Below are 21,790 nucleotides of genomic sequence, written 5' to 3' on the forward strand. Positions count from 1 at the left end.
GCAACCTTTTAAAAAAATTCTCCAACAAGCTGTTTGTGGACAAACAATAACCTTTAATTATAGAAAGAAAACAAAGTGTTTACATGTCCTGACAATTTCATAACAGAAATAGGAGCTAAGCAGGAAAAAAAACTGTCATACAAGATCAGATTACAAAAATTTGAAACTTGCACCATAAAAGGGAGTCTTCACAGATCACAAAGCAGAAAAAAAAAATCTGACAAGTATTTTATTGAATTTCCCCCCAATGGAACTTTTTCATTTTAATAACAGCAATTTTAAAAAAGGGAAAAAACAAAAAAGACAATAAAAACATAATTACAGTTTTCAGAAGCCCGCACCTTTTAGCTGCAGTGAGGATGGCTGAAATAACTTTTGGTGACAGGTAAATGATACGGGTGCTGGTAAGCCATTTCTAACACGTTATGCAGAAAGGTCACTGCTGTTAAAACGGTCTTGGTCGTACACCTCTGCAACAACTTTGCGGCCTCCAAACCAGCGGTCGTTCAGGGCTTGGATAGCTTTGTTCATCTCGGAGGCAGCCGAAAACTCTACAAAGATTTTGACTATGATGTCTGCGTCTTCCTCCTCTCCTTGCTTCTCCTGGTAAATGATGACTCTGTTGACGGTGCCAAACTTCCCGCATTCCTCAGTCACCTCGCCCTCCAGGTCGTCGTCGATGTCCTCTGGTCCAACCATGTTTCGAAGCACCATCACCGTGGACTGAAGTGGGACAAGAAGGTTCGGTGAGCACAGAACGATTTCCATTCAGGAGACACGACTGTAAATCAGAAGTGTGGGTCACCTCGGATTTTCTGAGCAACTTCTGCATCACCATGTGCCTGGCACTGCTCCCCGAGATGCTCATGTGCTCCTGGTCACTTAGCATCTCCTGGCCTGTGCCATCTTGAAGCGTCTCCTCTTTCTCCTCCTTCTTCTCCTGTTGGTTCGAGCCGCCGGCTTGGTTAGACAGCACAGGCGGTGATGCGAGCACCGGGTTCACTAGACCAACTTGGGGAATCACGGGTATGGGAGGACGAACTGGAGTCACACCTTTACAACGAAGGCACACAGACTGTAGCTCAAAAACATTAAAGTACCGGTAGCTTAAACAGCAGAAATCGATGCAGAGTGAAAAATAAAGAAGGGACTAGAAATTGTAAAAAGGTTCACTTTGTTTAAAGCAGGATGACAAGCTAATTCATTTTGGGTCACATCAAGATCTAGAAAGAGTTTAAAGGGCCGGTTGTGGAAGAATACTTTGATAAATTATGGCTGTAAAATACTATTTAGCTTCTCTATTAGGAGTTTGAGGTATTGTAACTTACCGTCTGATTTTACGACCATAACTGACATTAAAATATTAATTTCAAGGCTAAATAATTTACTAATCATTCAGAATTGCACTCAATTGTTTTCATTCAGTAGTTCTAAATATGTTTTTTTTTTTTATTATATTTACTGTTGATCTTAACTTTTCATTTTAATCAGCTGTTAAATGTCCTTTTGATGAGTGTTGCAAATTATCTATGGCTATAAATACTAATGCAGGCATTATGTTGTCTTGTATTTGTCCCCATCAAATAAAGCAAAACAAAACTACACATCAACAAACCGTTAAAGGATGTTAAAGTAACCCTCTCTGCATTTGAAATTAAATAAACATATTTTGACCTTAATCTAATTTGGCAGAATACAGATGAAACTACTGTAATTTGATTGATAAAATCATATTTAAGGTCCTATTTCTAGAGTCTAGAAGGCCAAATAAGATCTTCTGGCAGGCTGGATTTGGCCTGCAAGCCTAGAGTTTAACACATGCTTTTAAAGAAAAGTACAGGGTAGGCCAAAAGTTTCCAGACATAGAAGAATGTAAAATGTATATTTCTTTTATATTTCAGATACCCAAGAAGATGTGTTTGACAAAAGAGCAAAGAATTTTAATTATACTAATGGCTGGATCGGGAAGCAGCGGCACGAAACTTTAACAGAAAACATGGAACAACCATCACACGCACGCACGCGTAGCACAACTTATTTGCACGTTTCAGAAAACTGGTAATGTTTCAGATCAACCACAAAGTGGTCGTAGACATGCAGCGTTTACAGAGTACCACAAAAATCTAAATTGTTGTCCAACATAAAATGTTTATTTTTTTCTATGTATGGAAACTTATGGTCCGTCCTGTAAATAAATAGCACACAATGAGTGGAAAGTTGATCTATACCTCCTGGATTCTTGGACATTTTTTGTTTTGTTTCTGAATCCTTCTGGTTTTGCACAACTCTGAATGTATTAATGCAAATGGGATAAAAGTTATCAGGTTGGGAAGTTTCTAGTGAAATCTTTATCTTAGGATTTACATCCCTTTTTTGTAACACTGATACCCATTCAAAATGCATTTTGTGGATCCTCTACAACTGTAACTCAATTTCAAATCTTTTTTCAATTTGCTTGAACTGACAATTTTTTTCTATTAGGTCAAAATGCCTTTAAACGTACTACACATCAACCAATATGCATATATGAAAATGAAAAAAAAAAAAAAAACGACAAAAATGTATATATCTATTAGGCTCAGGTAACCCATAAAATCCAAATCTGAATGTGTGTGAAAAATGCATTGTGGGAAAAAAAAAAGAGAGAGAAAGAAAAGCATTTTGTGGCGTTTCTCCTGGGAAAAAAAGAAGACAATTGTTACAAATAGTACATACAGGTTTAAAATCTTTGAGCATGTATGTATATTTATGATATATGGAGAGGAGCAATGTGAATAATATTATTTACAAACAAATTGTTGGGAGAAATTTGAAAGCCAGGTAGGCCACCGAAACGCCTGTGTAAACAAAGCTTCTTAAAGTGCAGTATCCAAGCACATTAATGGAAAGTTTAGTAGAAGAAAAAAAATGTCCCAGAAAAAGAACTCAATCGAAGGATTCAATGTGTAACCATACATGTTGTGCTGTCAGACATGTCATGTTGAACTGCCTTCTTTAATACATGTCAGATACCAGATCACATATAAAAATATAAACCAATAATTTCGCTTAAATCTTTTTAATAAATAAAAGCAGCTTCATTGTGATGTAAAATATTCTTTAGGGATTCCCTATGCTTTTGCTCTCTGCCCATACTCACATTTTTTACATCATAAAATAAATTTTAAGAAATGAAGAAAACCCAACTACATAAAGAAGCCGTTTTAAGATGATTTATTTTGGGGGGGAAAGCTAATAAACTCAGTTGATCCTGTGTGAAATAGTGGGAATGAGTCTAACATTGTGTAGAGGAACTTTAGCTCACTCTGCAGAATCACCTAGATTCAACTCCAATACATGTCTTATTAATGAGACATTTAGTGGTAAACTTGTTTCAGGTTGTGTTTCTTCATGTGAACTTGAGCTTCATAAACTGATAGTTGGATAATTTTCTGATGAACGGCAAAGATTTAATCAATTATGGCATTTAGGCAAATTAGCCCCAGACAGCAGCAGCACTACCGCTATGATCTGACTCGTCGTATGATCTTTCTCTGAAATGCTGTGCTCTAACAGGACACACATTCCAAATACTTCCACTTATGTCTCTACAGTCAATAAAATGTTTTGAGTATGAAGGGTTTTAGGGAAATGGTGTGATGTACCTCTGATATTTTTTGTCAGCAGTAGTTTTGACCTTGGAGCTTTCCCAGTCTCTTGTACTGTCGAACCAGGAACAGCAACCTTCACTGAGGCCTGCAGTGCTTTTTGTTCAGAGCTTTTCTCTTAGACTTCATGGATTAGTCATTGATGGACTCTTGTGAATAATTTTGGTAAACATGTCTTCTCGATTTCACAGTAATGCCTTTTTCTGTGGTTCGCAAAGCCTTGTGAATATCTTTGTAAGATGTAAATGACTTCATTTTTCATGTATTCCTGAATTTCTTTAGATGGTTGATGGCCTGATGTTTTTAGTCCATTTCATTTTGTCAGACAGGTTCGGTTTAGGCAATTTTATTTTTATTGTGCAGGTGGACTGTGAAACTGAACCACAAAACAAGAGGGGAACCTACTGATTTGCATAGCAATTTCCCATAAATAAAAGCATAATTTCAGAACTGCTTTTTAAAATTTTCCTCAGGTTATCTTTGATGCTAAAATTTATTTGACAAGTGAACACCTTTGACAAGAACAAAAGGAAAAAGAAAAAATCTGAATGGGGAGAAATACATTTTTATTACAGTGGACCCCTGCCTAATCACAGATTTTTTTTTGTGCAAAACAAAAATCCACCTCTTTCCAGATGTTTTTCATATAGAAGCTGAAATTCCAGGGTGTGATAAGACTTGACATGAAATTGGGTGGCGTTTGCAAAACAACCAATCCAAGAGCTCCATTTTCTTGGCTCTGATTGGTTGTACCCACAAAAGCAGACAAAAGACTGTACCTATTAGCTTCTGCAGCCCTGCTGTTTCTACTGTACGTATTGATGCATATTAAGATATATTTGGTGTTTAAACTATTAAAATGGGTACTTACAAGCACTTTTAAGGAGTCCCAGGTATTCAGCTACAAGGGGGTCCACTGTACTGAAATTATTTCCTCCCCTACTGTCATCATACTGTCAAAAATATCGTTCGCAGCTGAAACAGCCCTGCTCACCACACCCACAAAGACAGATTCACATCAGTCCATACCTGTGATAACACCTGGTGCCTGTGCAGCCATAACAGCCTGAGGTAATCCTATCTGCTGCCCAAGAAGCTGTGGTGCTGCCAACGCCCCCAAAACTGACGCGCCAGCTACCGCCTCCTTAAGAAAGGGGGGGGGGGGGCCCAACACATTAGGTACGGGAAACACACAGAAAACAGCACAAGGCAACACAGTGAACAATCACACCGCATAGCAAAGAGAGAGAGCTCAGCCTCGTCTGCATCAGGGTCAAAATGTTGGCGGCAAACAGTCCATTTTAGCGAGTTAAGAAGGATCATAAGTAAAATAACCACGAATTGATGCCGTTTATAACTGATGGACAGGGAGGAGCTTTAAAGTAAAAATGGATTCTTTTGTTAAAGCGTTTAACTTAACTGAAGCTCACATTCAGTCTAGCTAAACTAACACTATTCTGGTAACTTCCGATTTCTTCTGACCCAGAAATCTGTGCATCTGTGCTATGTCATATCTAGCTAGATCTGAGTTATATTTACCTGGAGGGCCATTAAATCCCTTTGGAAGGGATTTATACTTGCCTGGGCCGTTATCTTAGCCGTAGCTGCCGCTGCAGCTACAGCTGCAGCAGGTGGCAGCCCACCCGGGGTCGTGGGGGTCAATAGCGGCATCGGTGGAGTCACTGCTTTGCCAACTCGCAAGTACTGACCACCCAGGTCAAAAAGATTCATAGAGGACACCGCATCCAGGGCTGACTGAGGCTTTTCATACTCTGTTGGATGAATTTCAATGTACAATGGGAAGAAAACAGCAAAAAGTCAGCAGCAGGGTATCAGCAACTCAGGACCATGAGAATGAGCGCCTCCTAGCTCACCAATGAAGCCAAAGCCCCTGTGTCGCCCTGATGTGGGGTCTCTAGCTAACGTGCACGATTTAATCCTTCCGAAGGCCTCAAACACGCTCTTGATGTCGTCGTCCGACAGGTCCGGGTGGACAGACGCTACGTAGATCCGGTTGTAGGCACGTGCCTCCTCTGCCAGCTGGTCGATGATGGGTTGCGCCTGACCGATGTTACTTGGCCGCCCAACCTATTGCACAGATTAAATCGACAGGGCCTCTAAACGGGGGGGCTCTTTATGGTACCGATGGAAAACGCACTATGGGAAGAAGTCTATGGGGCACTTCAGTGAAAAGGTTTATTTCGGTAACTCCACTCAGCAGAGAGATTACAAATAATATTTTATAGTGTGAATGGAAAATCTAGTGGACAGACACTCGAGCGATTTTCTGCTGTCAATACATGGAGGAGGACTGAATGCTGCAAGTCAATGACTTGACGCAATCCACTGGGTTCTCGCAAATAAAAACTTTTTAAAGTACTTTGAATAATTGAGGTTATTGTAATGTTTGATAACTAGGATCAACTGGAATTTACGTATGTTTTTTTTTTTTTTTTTTGGTAAAGTTTCTTGAGACCAGTTCTTGTTGTGAATTGGTGCCATTTTAGTAAAATTACAATGAACTGAAGTGTGGTAGAAAAGGTGCATAAGAGTTGTATCCACTATATGGATTAGAGAAAAATGTCAGAAGAACCATATGTGTGCCAAGGAGAATAAAAGATGTTTTCTTATCAGATGAAAATCAAATTTATGTTTTATCTCAAACACAATCTCCTGGAGTCTGGACGAAGAGAAGAGACGCCTTGAATCCAAGTCAGTGATGAGTTCAGGAGCCATGTCGTCTGCTGGAGTTGGTTTATAGCATTTCATCAAGTTCAGTATCAAGACAGCCATAAAGTATGGTAAACTAAAAATGCTACACAGGTTTATCACCTTCGTGAGTATTGAATGTAGATATTCTACAGTACATGAGTGTTTCTGTATCTAAAGAAATTAAAGGTGCTGTGCAATGTTCTACTTTTGCAAATATTAGGCCATAATTGTTCAATTCTACAGGAATAAACACTTTAAAATATCACATTGTGTGATGAAGTTACCGAAATAAACTTATCGAAGTTTATCAGGATGTAGCTGAGGTTTTATAATTTCCGGCATTGCATCTGGAAACTATTCACAATCCTTCATTCCAACAAGTGAAATCAGCTCCTTTTGAGGTAAATTCAGTTGATTGGACTTAATTTAAATTTATCTCTGTAAGGTCCCACAGTTGACAGAACAGGTCAAGCGTGAATTCAAGGGATTTGTCTGCAAGATTGTTTTGAGGTTTAAATCTTGAGAAGGATCAAGAAACATTTCTGCTGGTTGAAAGGTCTCAATGAGCATAGCCTCCACTGTTGGTTAATGGAAGAAGTTTGAACAGGGAAGAAGAGCTTCAGTAATGGAAGAAACAAAGAACCCATGGTCATTCTCAGATACAGTGTTCTACTGCGGAGAGCAGAGAAACTTGCAGAAAGACAAGCATCTCTGCTTCAGTCCACCAATCAGGCCAAGAGAGCATCTGGTGTGATGAAACAAAGAATAAAATCTTTGGTGTGAAGGCCAGGCGTCATGATTGGAGGAGACCAGGCACAGCTCATCAGGCATGATGGTGGCAGCAACATGCTGCTGCTGGCACACTAGTCAAGATAAAGATGAATACCGAAGTGTCCAAAGATTTCCTGTGTCAAAACCCGCTTCAGCGCATATTGACATCAGACTGAGGAAACAGTTCATTCTTCAGCATAACAACGACCCAAAGCTCATGGTCAAGATATGAAAGGCTTCAGAACCAGTCTGTGAGAAAGAGTCCAGACTTAAATATGAAAGTCTCCAGAAAGATCTAAGAAAGGCTGCACAGATATGTCCCATCCAAACTGATGGAGTTTGAGAAGAACAGCAGAGAAGAATGGATAAAACTGCCTAAAGATCTGATCTTGTGGTGTCATCTTGAAAGAGTATACCACCGTGCACCAAATTATTATGGAAATTTGATTCAAGTGTCATAAACATAAAATTTGTTGTTGTACTATCAAATTTATAGATGGTATTGTGTATTAGGGCTCTTTGAATCACTATAATTAATTTCAAATTTGGGTTGATTAATTTGTCTGCTGAGCTCAATTAAAGGAAATCTACTTCAGAAGGATGTTCCACATTATTAAGCAGGCCACAGGTTTCAAGTAATATGGGAGAGAAAGGATCTCTGCTGACGAAAATCCTCATAGTGTAGTGCCGTATGACAAGATATGAAAACATTAGATATTTAATGAAAAATGAAGAGTTATTGTACTGTGAAGTATTTTGTGGCTGATTCAGAACAAAGATGGGTTTGAACAGATAAAGGCATATTGAGGAAGCAGCTGTTAAAATGCTCTTACAAAGCAGCAAACAGTTATTTGAAGCTGCTGGTGCCTCTGGAACCTCAAGGTGGAGGATCCTCTAGAGGCTTTTCAGCCACCCTTCACTAGTGCTCACAAGCAGAAACTATTCCCAAACTCAGAAGTTCTATGGATGCAAAAATTGTGCAGGTGATATCAAAGAAAGGATCCTAAGTTAACATGTAACTTAGTCTGTTTGAGATGTTTTTTGATTGAAATAGCTTTTGATTTTTAGTAGATATGGCCACTTAATGCTGCACATTCAAAGAATGACCGTTTGCAGTTCTTTATAATCCATAAAATGTTTAGAAAATCTGCTGTGCATAATAATTTGGAACAGTACATTTTGAGTTTTTTTATTTTTGAAAAAAGTACTGTTCTCATGGGGAGCTTTGTTAAGTAAAATTTGATTTACACTCTTAACAGTTCATGACTTGAAAATTATACTGACCATCATTTGCATTGACCATTTAAGAAAATCTGAGAAAATACCACTTGGATAATAATTTGGAACACGGTGTAAAGCATGGGCTGTGAATACTTATTTTCAATAAATCTACAAGAAATATCCAAATGTATTCCACATTGTCATAAAAAGGTATCACAGCATAGAATTGTGAGGAAAGAGATTCATTTAATACAACTTGGAATAAGGTTGTAACATAAAATGTGAAAAAAGTAAAGGGTTGTGAATACTTTCCGGATGAACCGCATGTTAGGAGCTGAAACTGTAATTTAACACTAAAAGGAACGGAGTTTGGCTCTAAGACGCTACGCGATCTCAGCGGAACGACGCTTTCACAAAAAGTTCGAGACGAGTCTAAATGGCATCTGTACAACAGATGAGGCGGCCAATTAACACCACCCAGGCGCAGTCCATCATCAGCACAACTTGGTAGCAGAGAGATTTCACGCACCGCTGGGCATCTCACTGAAAATCCTCACTTAAACAAGCTACCAGGACATCTTGGAAGAGCAACACACACAGACACACACAAACGTCATACTACATACATACGACACGCACCTGTGAATAAACAGAAAGACACCAAACATGGAGAGGAGTTAGCTTGTTTACAAATGTAACACATTTTTGTATTCCTGCAAGAAAAGTACATGGTTACTACAAATATCCATCAATGTAATCATTAAGGTATTTTTCAAACTCATTTGAGGAGAAAACATTCACCCTGGTGGGTTTTATCATCTGAATTTTCCACAAACAATCAAACCAATGGGGTCATTAACTTCAGAGCTAATGGTGTAACATATGGCTATTTCAGACCTTTTCTAGTATCTGGTTCAGGGCTACAGCTAACAAATAATTTATTCTGGAAATTAATTGCTAAAAACAAATTTTTGCAATTAAAACGAAATGACCGCATTCTTATAGTGAATGTTTGATCAGTTGTAGCAAAAGATGCATATACATTGTGTTTAGTTTTGGCTTAATTAATCCTTTTACAATGTTCTTCTTTCAGAAAATCTCTTGTTTTACAGTCTATGAATTGCAGTTAACACTTATTTGTTTACTAAATTAATTGATTATTTCAATAATCAATAAATCATTTCTTCCTTATGTAACACCTTCACTTGTTTGAGAGAAGCTTGGTTAATTCTGCTTCACAATGATAGAGTCCATGTCAGTAGATTAAAAAAATTACATTATAGGATTTGCCGACACAGGCCAGTTACACCTGAGGAACTAAAAACAAGACCTAAAAGTGCCTTTAGTACTTTAATTTACATTAATCTAAAAAAAATTAACTGAATAGGTAAAAAAAAAATGCACAGTATAATTTGGTAAGTCAAAGTATAAGATGTAATAGAAATATAAAATCAACATTTTAAAGAAAGTACATCTCTTTTGAATAATAAAACAATAAAGAAAGTCATGGAACTTGTACTTGACTTCACAATCCTGTTAAAAAAAAAAAAAGCACTCCACCTTGTTCCTTAAATAAGCGCTGAAGAATAAGATGGCTGCTCTCTGAATGTCCCACTGTAGCAAAAACCGTCTCTAAATGACTCACCTTAATGTTTCGCCCTCCTAACATGACCGAGTTCATCTGTTCCAGAGCCAGCTGAGCAGCTTCTGGCACGTCGTACTCCACAAAGGCGAAGCCCTGCATGCACAAATACCATCCATGTTCACAGAAAACCCAAAATACACTTCAAATATGCCCTCAATTTATAGTGTCTTGCAAAAGTATTGACACCCTCTGAGCTTTTCCATATTTTTTTTATCATATTTTGTCTACAGACTTCAATGTATGTTCTGAAATCTGGGATATGCAGATGCTGTAGGGGTCACTTTCTTTTTGGTCAGAGTTCATGAGACGAAGGATCAAGTTAAATGCCGAACAGTCCAGGAAAAAGCCTGTATGCAGGAGAAAACTTAAAAATATGGCAGGGTTTCCAATGAAATGGGCCGGTCAAAGTTCAGACCTAATCTGTGACCACACTTGAAAATCGCTGTTCACCTGAGCACTCTTTTCAATTTGGCAGAGAAGTGTGAGCTAAAATTTAATACTTTTGAATTTAAAACTAAGGGCGCTAAACATCTTCAAAGCTAGGGAAAAATTTGCACCGCTATTAGCGCCTTAGCAGAAGTGCACCAACCAGCACCCTCAAATGTTTCTTGTTGCTTTGTGACAAATGTGGAAAAGTTTAAGAAGGGTGAATGTTAAACGACACAAACCTTATGCTTCATTGTAACCGAATCCCAAGACATGTCAATGCTCTTGATCGGACCGAAGGGGGCAAAGGCTTGTCTGATGGTGTCCTCCCCGAGTTCATAGTATATGGAGCCCACGTACACCCGACACATGATCGCTAGCGCACGTTGCCGCTGAGCTGCCACCTGCCAGTCGGGGGAAAACAACACACAATAAGCATTAGAGAGTAAAAGAAAGGAATATAAACATCAACATACACACACATAAATAAAATATATATATATATGCCTGCTCTATTGGGCATGTTTTCCCAAAAATAGTCAAAAGGCCAATTCTCAGTATTGGGAGGCCTGAACAGGTATATAAAGGGTATTAAAGGGGGATCAACAGGGTAAGTCTTTTATGTCTGACACACGTCACCTGAAATTTGGCCTATCTTCTGTTAGTGTTCAGTTACTTACTGACATATGGAGGTAAAAAAAAACACACAGAAGTGATCGACATGCACAGCCCTCACAAATATTTGGCTTCGGTAACTGACCTGGACTCCAGGGAGGCAAAGTAAGGTAACAAAAAAGTAACTGTGGCGTTCAAAAGAAATCCAAACAAAAGTCTTGGAATTTTCTTCTCGAGTCTAACTTGAGGGGATGCTTTAATCATCAGGTCTTTGTGTTTTACTGATGACTTTAGTCTGCTTCTTAAACTTATCGTGTTACCAGAGGTTTAACTTTGCTAAGCTACAGCATAACGAGAAGATGACTTGTTTGTTCACCGAGAAAAAGCTTCACATTGAGATGGCAAAAAGAAAAAAGAAAAGATCCCTGACACAGAAGTTCTCTCATTTTGGTCCATAAAGGGATTGCTATCCCTCTTTTGTCTCCTGCCAGCTGCTGTTTTCAAAACAAGAAATGCATATTTTTCAAAGAGACGTGCCTTTTCTCCCTTTAGAAACTCTTCCGTGAATTAAAAAGCATGTTTACGATACGCATTTGATTTTAAAAAAAAGTGCGAAAGCAAACTTAAAAAAACAGAAAAAAGCAAATGAGGGCTTCCACATCTCAAACGCTGCAGACATGGTTGCAATGACAGACGCTGCAGAAAGCAATGTTTCCTTATAAAATATGCATTCTTTAGTTAGATTAAAAAGGCAGGGATTGTTGCCAACGCAACCAGTAAAAGAAGGGTAACAGTCCTTTTCCACTGGAAATGCGGACAAGAAAAAAAATTTAATGATCTATTGACCGATTGTAAAGGTGAGAGAGGATCTCCAAAGCCCATTGTCACTGCTGCCATCTGAAAGACAGTAAAGATGAAAAAAGTGCTGAAAAGTCGGTTAGATACCTCTTTAGCTTTTGCTTTTTTCAAGAAAGGTCATTGCTCTGCTAGACAGATAAAAGCGATTAAGCTAACACGATATGTAGACCCTCCCTCTAAACAGCAAAACATTCAGAGGATCTACCTCCCATGCCTGATTTACAAATTCACCACACAGCAGTTCAGGTAAAGCACGGCCCTCTTTTAAAAGTGCAAAGCATTCAACATAATAACCAAAGCCTTCAGGACGATCATCTCCATCTGAAAAAAAAGCAGAGGCAGATGGTCGACACATGTGTTGGTTCTCACAGCACGAGGGAGGGACAGGGAGGGAGTAGGACTTCCAGGACAACTGACCCTAACCCAAGAGGCCGGAGTTACTAATGCATGGACAGGTTAAGATAATCTGTCATGAATCAAGGCTCACTGTCGATACGCCACATTACCACGTCTGTTCTGGAGAAGAACCGAAAGCTTTTAACATCTCACCTGCAGATTGGTGAGCTGCTGCTGCTGATGTGCAATGGTCTGCTTCACCAACACACTCTTAATGCTTTGTTCCATGGCATACTTCTTCGCCTAGAGGAGGAAAGCGACAGTGTTATTACGCCTTCATCAGTGACCAAACATGCAGAATAAAATCATCACACGGAGAAGATAAATACAATAAAAGTATGGCTAAAAGGTTTGTTTAATATGCGCTAAACTCACTAATATTCTGTGAAATGTAACATTACCCAGGGGTTTGGACTAACTTTTGGTGCTGGTTTCACTGATGCACCCAAATTTTCAACAGCATTGCATTTTAACCTTGTAGTTTTACAGACTACTAAAGACAAATCTGGGTGTATAAAGGTTATGTTGACTTGCAAATTATTAAACCTAACCCCTAACCCTAAACCTTCAACACAGATAAATTTGTGAAAAACTGTTGAAAGTGCTTGAATGAGCCAGGGTTCCGTTGGTATTTATAAAAATAAATTACATGACTTTTCATGACCTTCAATATAATTTCCCATGACCAAAGTACAACAAATTCAGAAAGAAAAGTGTATGAAGACTAACCCTATCAGCAAACATATAAAAGTGTAGTGCAAGCAAATAGGGAGGGAATATAAATGCCAAAAAATGTGAAAATCAAGCCCACACAGACTGGTATGAATTAAAAAATGTCAGTATGTTGACTGTGGAATCATATGATAATGTTAATACCTACACATATTAGCAGTATTGCAAACACAAGATTGTACATGTATCAAAAAATAACTGCTTCTACTAAAGTTCATAAGAGACAAGTGTGGCACATAGGTCATGTTGGTGTAACAGTCAATGTAAATTAACTGTTCTTGTGTTATCTATTTGTTGTATTCTTGGGGTTAGATCAGAAAGATTTTATCATTTATCATATTATGAAGTGTGCAGTCCTGTTTGATTAAAGATTGAAGCCATTTTGTTCAAGAGCAAAAAGAAAAAGATGCTTTTTGGGGACAGTGTGCTACTTTGACATAATAATATTCACATATATGTTATGTACTGTAGTTAAATTATCCAGTTACTGTGAAAAAGTAACAATTATTCAATGAAAAATATTTCCAATAAGAAAATGTGCATCTCTTTTCCCTCCATTATTTACATTTGTGTCACTTGTGTTACACAAGAGACAGCAAAATTGTTTTTACTAAATAAAAAAAGAACTGTATTGTAACACAAAGAAACTTAAATCTGATTATTAGATTGTAAATAGTAATGTGATAGATTCCTCATTTCTGAAACAAGGGGTCAGATTATAGTAATGCATTAGCAAGTAATGTGTTGATGACCCCATTGTTTGACATTTCTGCTCAAGTATTTATGGATCTGTCAGGTTTCTGATATGTGTCCCCCAATGATAAACTCCTTTTGGATTTGAATCGGTATGTTTTGCATCCAGTGAAAACAAGAATGTTGACAAAGTGGACAATGTGCTGGCAATTTTGTGACATTTCCACAGCTGTGGCCTTTCCTAGTCTTGAAATATAATTCAGACACAAACACACGCACCACGGAAAAAAAGAACAGTATTTTTTGCTTTTATTTGCAAATTCCTGACTTTCAATGACCTAAAATGAAATCCCATAATTTTCCAGGTGTTCAATGACCAGTACAAACCCTGCAGTTTCACTTCTGTTCCTCTTCCTTCCTCTCCTTCTCGTCCTCCCCCTCAGAGTTCTCAACTTCTTCATTTGATCCATAGAGTGTAAAGAACTCCATCAGGGTTTTAACATGTTCCTTCAACCGGTTCAACGCCTCCTGAGGATTTTCCAGCTCCTGGACTTATTGTTGAAGAAGTCTGTCCATTTTACCAGTACTTGCTTAAGCAGAGTACGGTATTCTCTGACTTCCAGGCCACGATGTGCTGGCTTGGCTCCTTTTTTTGATCAACCTCCATCTTTCAGGTACAATCTTATTATCTCCATTCTATTCTACCTCTCAAATCCTGGTTATTTAACTCCAGTCTCTCATTTTCTAGACCAAGAGACATGAGCTGTGTTTTGAGAGCATCGTTTTCACTGATGAGCATCTCATATTTTGATTTAAGGTCTTGTGACGTTCTATCTTTTCTATCTTCTATCTCAAAGATAGAAAGTAGTTACTAGACATTTTTCTTCAGGATTTTCAGGTAAGAAGCAGAATTTCTTCTGAAAAGTTGGATAAGTGTTCTTCTTTTGACTCATCAAGACATATATTTTCCCAAAAATTCTGAGAATCATCAAGATTATTTTTTTCTATTTCTTAGGAAATATGAGATATTTTCTGAATAATTGCTTTGAAATAATTCTGTTTGAGCAGTAATTTTAACTTAAAAAACTATCAAGATAAAATAAACTATTACAGTCCAAGTTACACGTACAAATGCTTTAAGAGCGCAACATCTTTTGAATATCCCAGTCCACACCCACATGGGATCGCTTCCAGTTCCATCTACAACCAGTGGTGGCGCCAGTGCAACCTCAGATTTTTTTGTCAGTCACACTACTGAGAAATTTAGTCATACTCTGAGTCTTGCTTATGACTTTTTAAGAGCTGCAGAACGCTCTTAGAAAATGTGATAGCAGCATTCACGTGCTTTGTCAAACCCTTCTAGCATTTTTTATCAGAGCCACACAGAATGATGTCTATCCAGTGAAATTTTACCGTTTTATGGTTGAAATGAAAGAAAATTGTAAATATATATAAAAATTCCCTTCTCACCCACCGCGGGTGGTTCTTATCCTCTGAGCTCGGGTCCTCTACCAGAGGCCTGGGAGCTTGAGGGTCCTGCGCAGTATCTTGGCTGTGCAAGGACTGCACATTTCTGGACTGAGATGTCTGATGTTGTTCCTGGGATCTGTTGTAGCCACTGCTCCAGTTTGGGGGTTACTGCCCCGAGGGCCCCGATGACCACAGGCACCACTGTGGTCTTCACCTTCCAGGCCCTCTCCAGTTCTTCCCTGAGGCCCTGGTATTTCTCCAGTTTCTCGTGCTCCTTTTTCCTGATGTTGCAATCACTTGGTATTGCTACATCTACCACAACGGCTTCCTCTGATGTTTATCCACTACGACAATGTCTGGTTGGTTCGCCATTACCATTTTGTCTGTCTGGATCTGGAAGTCCCACAGGATCTTAGCTCTGGCGTTCTCCACCACCTTTGGGGGTGTTTCCCACTTTGATCTCGGGTTTCCAGTCCATATTCTGCACAAATGTTTCTGTAGACTATGCCTGCCACTTGGTTATGTCGCTCCATGTACGCTTTCCCTGCCAGTATCTTGCACCCTGCTGTGATGTGCTGGACTGTCTCAGGGGCCTCCTTGCACAACCTACACCTTGGGTCTTGTCTGGTGTGGTAGATCTGGGCCTCTATTGCTGGTGTTTAGGGCCTGTTCCTGGGCGGCCAGGATGAGGGCCTCTGTGCTGTCCTTGAGTCCAGCTTTTTCCAGCCATTGGTAGGATTTACTGATATCAGCCACTTGGGTTATTTGCTGGTGGTACATCCCATGTAGGGGCTTGTCCTCCCATGATGGTATCTCTGGCACCTCAACCTCCGTTCCCTGTTGTCTGAGACATTCACTGAGCACATTGTCTGTTGAGGCTTTGTCCCTGATGTATTTATGGATCTTAGTTGTTTCGTCCCTGGACAGTGGTTCTCACACTCACTAGTCCTCTGCCTCCGTCCTTGCGGCTCGTGTACAGTCTCAGGGTGCTGGATTTGGGATGGAACCCCCATGCATGGTTAGTAGCTTTCTAGTCTTAATATCTGTGGCTTTATCTCCTCCTTTGGCCAGCTGATTATTCCAGCAGGGTATCTGATTACTGGCAGGGCATAGCTGTTTATTGCACGAATTTTGTTCTTGCCATTGAGCTGGCTTCTCAGGACTTGCCTTAGTCGTTGGAGGTATTTAGCTGTGGCTCCTTTCCTTGTGGTCTCATCGAGGTTGCCATTTTTGCTTGTGGTATACATAGGTACTTGTAACTGTCCTCTATGTCTGCTATTGTTCCTTGTGGGAGTGAGACTCCTTCTGTGTGGATCACCTTCCCCCTTTTTGTGATCAGCCGACCACACTTCTCTAGTCCGAATGACATCCCAATGTCAGTGCTGTAGATCCTGGTGGTGTGGATCAGTGAGTCGATGTCTCGCTCACTCTTGGCATACAGCTTGATGTCATCCATGTAGAGGAGGTGACTGATGTTGGCCCCATTTTTGAGTCGGTATCCGTAGCCAGTCTTGTTGATAATTTGGCTGAGGGGGTTCAGGCCTATGCAGAACAGTAGCGGGGACAGAGCATCTCCTTGGTATATGCCACATTTGATGGACACTTGTGCAAGTGGTTTGCAGTTGGCTTCAAGGGTGGTTTTCCACAGCCTCATCGAGTTTGCAATGAAGGCTCTCAGAATCCTGTTGATGTTATACATCTCTAGGCATTCAATGATCCAAGTATGCGGCATTGAGTCATAGGCTTTCTTGTAATCGATCCAAGCCATGCACAGGTTGGTGTGTCGGGTTTTGCAGTCTCGGGCAAACTGTGCGGTCTACGAGGAGTTGGTGTTTGGCTCCTCTGGTATTTACACCGATACCCTTCTGTGCCGTGCTCATGTGTTTATCCATGTGTTTGCTATCTTGGCCGCTATGATGCCTGACATGAGCTTCCAGGTTGTGGAGAGGCAGGTTATTGGTCGGTAGTTGGGTGGGACTGGACCCTTTGATGGATCCTTCTGGATTAGGATTGTCCGCCCTTCAGTTAACCATTCAGGGTGAGTCCCACTTTGTAGCAGCTGGTTCATTTGGGCTGCCAGTCGCTCATGGAGAGCAGTGAGTTTCTTTAGCCAGTAGGCATGGATCATGTCAGGCCCTGGTGCTGTCCAGTTTTTCATACCTGAGACTCTTTCTTGAACATCTGTCACAGTGATGGTTACCGGGGCTTGCTCAGGGAGGTTGCTGTGGTCCTCTCGTAGAGAGATCAGCCACTGTGCATTGCTGTTGTGGGACGCCTCCCTTTCCCATATGCCTTTCCAGTATTGTTCAGTCTCCAGCCTTGGTGGGTCTGCTCTGTTGTTATTACCCTGCCATTGAGAGTACACCTTAGCTGGTTGAGTGGAGAAGAGCCGGTTAATCCTTCTGGATTCATTCTCCCTTGTGTATCTCTTTAGGCGGTGTCGAGGTGTATCTCGAGTGCTTCAGGTATGGGCATCTGCCTGTACTTTCTGGGTACTGGTCTTTTCATTGTACCCTTGTGGAGCTCTGACAGTTGGCTCACTTCCCTCCTTGTTACCTTGATTTTAGCCTCTAACCGGTGGTGGGTATTGGGTCTCATGGTTGCTCTTATAGCCAAGTATCTCAAGGATCACTGATGCTGAGTTGTAGATCAGCTCATTGGTTTCTGTTATGGTGTTGGTAGGGATCGTTCTCAATGCTGCATTCACATTCTCAATGAGACTTTCTGATGGTACTTCACTCAGCCGTTGTAATTGGCACCGAGGAGGCCTGGTTGTCATTCGGGTCATGATTCTCTCTCTCAGGTCAGCAGCTGTCTCGTTCAGCTCTGTTTCGCTCATTGGGGCCGTGTATCCCCTCACTGGGTGGGGACTTGTAGTTAAGTCCCACAGTCCTGACATCCGGGTTCCTCCCTTTTGCCGTAGCATTTGTGTTGTATCTCGTCAATCTCAAGTTGTGATAGCAGTTGCCGTTTGCGGATGTTGGAACACTGAGCTACTAGTTGTTAGCGCTTAGTGTTGACTGGGGATGTCGAAGTAACCATTCCTTCCCCAGTCTTTGATGTAACCTCTCTCACTAGGGTTACTTGAGTAGTAGCATTCCAACAGATCCACATTTTCATCTCTCGCCCATTTCCGTCTTGTTCCAGTAGCCCATTTGTCATCAAGGTGCTCTGGTTCCCCAACACCTGACGCAGACCTTGTTTGGCCGGGCGACGTCTGAGCCGGCATGTTATGCAACTTAGTATCTCTCATGGTATGAGGTAGGCAGTAGCTTGAAGGGTCTTGCCTAAGGACCCAGACTGGATTCGAACCCTGCCCTCTCGGGTGATATACTGATGCCTTATGTATTGAGCTATCCAGTATATATATATATATATATTATATATATATATATATATATATATATATATATATATAATATATATATATAATAACTTTCTTTAAATTGTATATATACAATTTTAAGAAAATATACATACATATATATATATATATATATATATATAAAATTTTTAAATTGTCGATGTGAGACTGTTACTCTGTTCAGAGCAGAACAGCAAACATTTTTTTCCAAATTCATCTAAAATGTTTGGCTCGAGTCTATGTATCAAAACAGTAACTTCTGTTTTAAATCAAGAAACATTATATCACACATTTTGGTTAAAGTTTTTGTAACGAATGGGAGACTGTGCTACTTTTTTCTTACCTTGCAACATCCAAGTACTAACTGTCACAACTATAACAACTAGTCTTTATTCAGTTTCAAGCTTTATTTTTGTCAAGATTACCCAATTATCCAGATAGCTGAAAAATAATTACTGCTTTGCCCTCTGTTGAAGAGGATTTATCACTTAGGTGAAAGAAAATGAGAATAAAGAAACAAAATTTACATGTATTTGCAGTATTTTTTTAATAGCTAAAGAATTCATAGATGAAATGTTTGATGTGATGGAAGGTGTTCATATTTCTGGATGACATGGACAGGAGGAGACTCTCACCCTTTGTAGTGCCTCCTGCTGCTCTGGGGTGAGAGGCGGTAGGCCAAGCTTGGAGCCTGTGCCTTGTCCATTCTCCATCGTCAGAGCTTCACCTCCCTGCAATTTAAAAATGGAAAAATGAGCAAAAGCTCATACACTTATTTAACTGGCTTATTCCTAGTGCATAACTACGAATTAAAATTCCGCAACATACAACAAAATGTAAATGAGATTTCACCACAGTTTTTTAATCAATAACAGCAAAAATATTGAGGACCTACACCCGGATTTAAACCAGGTGGGCCTGGACAAACTCCTTACTTACGCAACACTCTAACCGCTGGGTCCACCAGACTGAGACAGGAAAGCCCCCAAGGGGAAGAGGACTGACGGGGAAGCTTTAACAATTCAACAATTTCTATGGGGGGAGATAAAAGATGCCTTCAGACTATGATTAAAACAGCCAGCTCTCATAAACCTACAGCCTGATTCATATACGGCTTTCCCGCATTGTTTGGATTTCTAACAGTGCAGCTGATGCGCAGGACCACTAAACGTGATTTTCATCCTAACGTTAGAATAGCAGATTAGCTGTAGTAGGTAGCAGGTTACGGTTACCCTTTTATTTCGTGTAAGAACTATTGAGATACTTAACTACATCAAAATCCGGCTCTCTAGCTTTATAGTTATCAATAACCGGTTTTTAAAGATACAGTACAATGCACAGCAAGGCCTGATTTGTATTCAGCTGTCGATGTCTTTGTTGCTAGCAGCAGGCATAACATTAGCTCACATTAGCCATTCATTGCTGTGGCGCGTAAACCGAGCTGGTGCTTTTTGTTCCTCTAGTACAAATACAAATACATAGGTACGGGTATAATTTTAAAAAAACACCGCGCTTTAATTACGCAATAAGCAATTATAATAAAAGAAACATAACAAGTTTGCTTTCAAATCGCAAAATATATTTACCGCAGTGTTCGTAACCGCCATGAAGCACACCTTCAAGAGAGGGCCACACTTCTCAAAGCTCGCGAGATTGTCATTGCAGGATATCGCGAGAAAATACATCCACACAATACATGACGGTTTTAAACTAGGGTTGCCCTGGTTTAAAATGGGAGAACGGTAGTCGTCGAGATCTGGACTTGTATTTCAGCTTCATTTAAATAAACACTGTTATTAACGCATAATTAATAAATACGCAATCAATTATTTAAAAAAGTCCTAATTAAATACAGAAAAATATGTTTTATTGTCTATTTCTTTTTGTTTTATTTTATGGAGACGTTTATGTATTTGTTAATTATTTAAGAACATAATTTATTTCATTTTGAATGAAGGCTCTCTCTGAGAGGTTGATCTTATTAATTTGGCTTCATTCATGAGAATGAGAAGACTGAAGGCAACTGGACCTAATTTTTCACAATCTTGAGCACCTCTTTAATTGCTCTGCAGACACAACTACAGTCATTAACACCTTCCACAAGGAGAGAAATTCACAAAATATTATTGCTAAAGAATCGAGCTGTTAACAGAGTGATATAGCCAATCGTGATACTGGAAAGTTGGTGGAAAAAATTTTCTTATGCAGCTGAAAAACTTGAGAAACTGAATTGCTGGATATGTGTGTTATATATTTTTCTATTATTACCATCTAAAAATATTTGTTTTCTGTTTGGCTTTATTGCTGTTGATGGATTTCAGACCACTCTTCTTTGCTTTGTTTAAATGTTAATTGTGAGGCTTTGTGTATCTGGTTATGCAGAAAATGAACCTTTGTTGTCTTATTTGCTTATTTTAGATAGTGCAATTTGCCCTTTTCTTTAATTATTTAATTAAGTGTTACTGGTTGTTTCATTACATGTCATTTTTAATGCACATGCAACTGGGTAAAAAATGTCATGTATGATAGCTGCCATTTAATTAATGTGGATTTGACATAAAACTCAAAGTAGGATTTAATGTGTCAATACTTGCAGATGAAAAAGCAATATTCTAAGGAAAAAAACATAAATATTGTATAATCGCTAAAATTTTACAGCCATATTTTTGATATAAATGAAATTACAATAAATGACTTGTCTTATTGTCATACAGTGAGTTTCTGATTCAAGGATATTGATATGGTTTACCTCATCGGTTTCAACACACTTGTTACAAAAGTGGTCATCTTCAGAGCAGCTACTGTTTGTAGATATTTTTAAATCATTTCAATCTGAACATTCACTTATGGTCTATAGTTTTAGTGGGATTTCCCAATTTTGCTTTTGAGACAAAGAAAAATCTCAAATCATTAGCTTTTCTTGTTTTTTTAATTAAATCATTACAGCATTTTGTTATTGTATATGTCCCATAGAATTTGTTTCCAGTTGTTTTCTTTTTTATTATTCCATTTTTATTGAGATAGTGATTCTTACTTTTTTGTTTTTTGCTTCTATGGTACATGTAAAAAAAATAATAATAAGAGTACAGGGCCAAGACAAGGATGCCAGAAAAAATTGTTGTTTTTTTTCCATCTTTAAACTTTCCATCAGTGTGGACGGCCTAATTGTAGTATTTAAATGAACATTGCCAGGTAACTGTCAAGTTAGCATAATTGTGTAGACCAAAACATTTCTGGGTT

General features: G+C 39.2%; 1 protein-coding gene across 5 annotated transcripts; it reads right to left on the reverse strand.

The window, feature by feature from the left end:
* Positions 1–32: 32 nt before the first annotated feature.
* On the reverse strand, positions 33–20,200 carry puf60b (poly-U binding splicing factor b). 5 transcript variants are annotated; one of them, XM_055020901.1, is made up of 12 exons: positions 20,137–20,200; positions 19,490–19,582; positions 19,186–19,281; positions 12,445–12,534; positions 11,884–11,934; positions 10,665–10,826; positions 9,997–10,089; positions 5,522–5,735; positions 5,187–5,419; positions 4,677–4,791; positions 806–1,053; positions 33–723 (listed from the first exon to the last, which is right to left on the reverse strand). In XM_055020901.1, exons 3-12 carry the CDS (start codon positions 19,261–19,263, stop codon positions 424–426), a joined length of 1,584 nt encoding a protein of 527 aa, XP_054876876.1. In that variant the 5' UTR covers positions 19,264–19,281; positions 19,490–19,582; positions 20,137–20,200; the 3' UTR covers positions 33–423. The 5 variants fall into 5 exon arrangements, with proteins under 5 accessions (XP_054876876.1, XP_054876877.1, XP_054876875.1 ...); XM_055020902.1 differs by lacking the exon at positions 19,490–19,582 and having other exon boundaries at positions 5,229–5,419; positions 20,137–20,192; XM_055020900.1 differs by lacking the exon at positions 19,490–19,582 and having other exon boundaries at positions 20,137–20,192.
* Between the last annotated feature and the right edge of the window lie 1,590 nt (positions 20,201–21,790).

This window comes from Poeciliopsis prolifica, unplaced genomic scaffold (genome assembly GCF_027474105.1).
Source record: "Poeciliopsis prolifica strain line A6 unplaced genomic scaffold, Auburn_PproV2 SCAFFOLD072, whole genome shotgun sequence".
Classification (NCBI taxonomy): domain Eukaryota; kingdom Metazoa; phylum Chordata; class Actinopteri; order Cyprinodontiformes; family Poeciliidae; genus Poeciliopsis; species Poeciliopsis prolifica.

Coding starts and splice junctions, on each gene's coding strand:
- puf60b (XM_055020900.1), bottom strand. CDS start 20,157: ATGGCGGTTACGAACACTGCG. Junction 19,282..20,136: donor TGGCGGTTACGAACACTGCG/GTAAATATATTT, acceptor TTTAAATTGCAG/GGAGGTGAAGCTCTGACGAT. Junction 11,935..12,444: donor AGCAGCTCACCAATCTGCAG/GTGAGATGTTAA, acceptor ACTGTCTTTCAG/ATGGCAGCAGTGACAATGGG.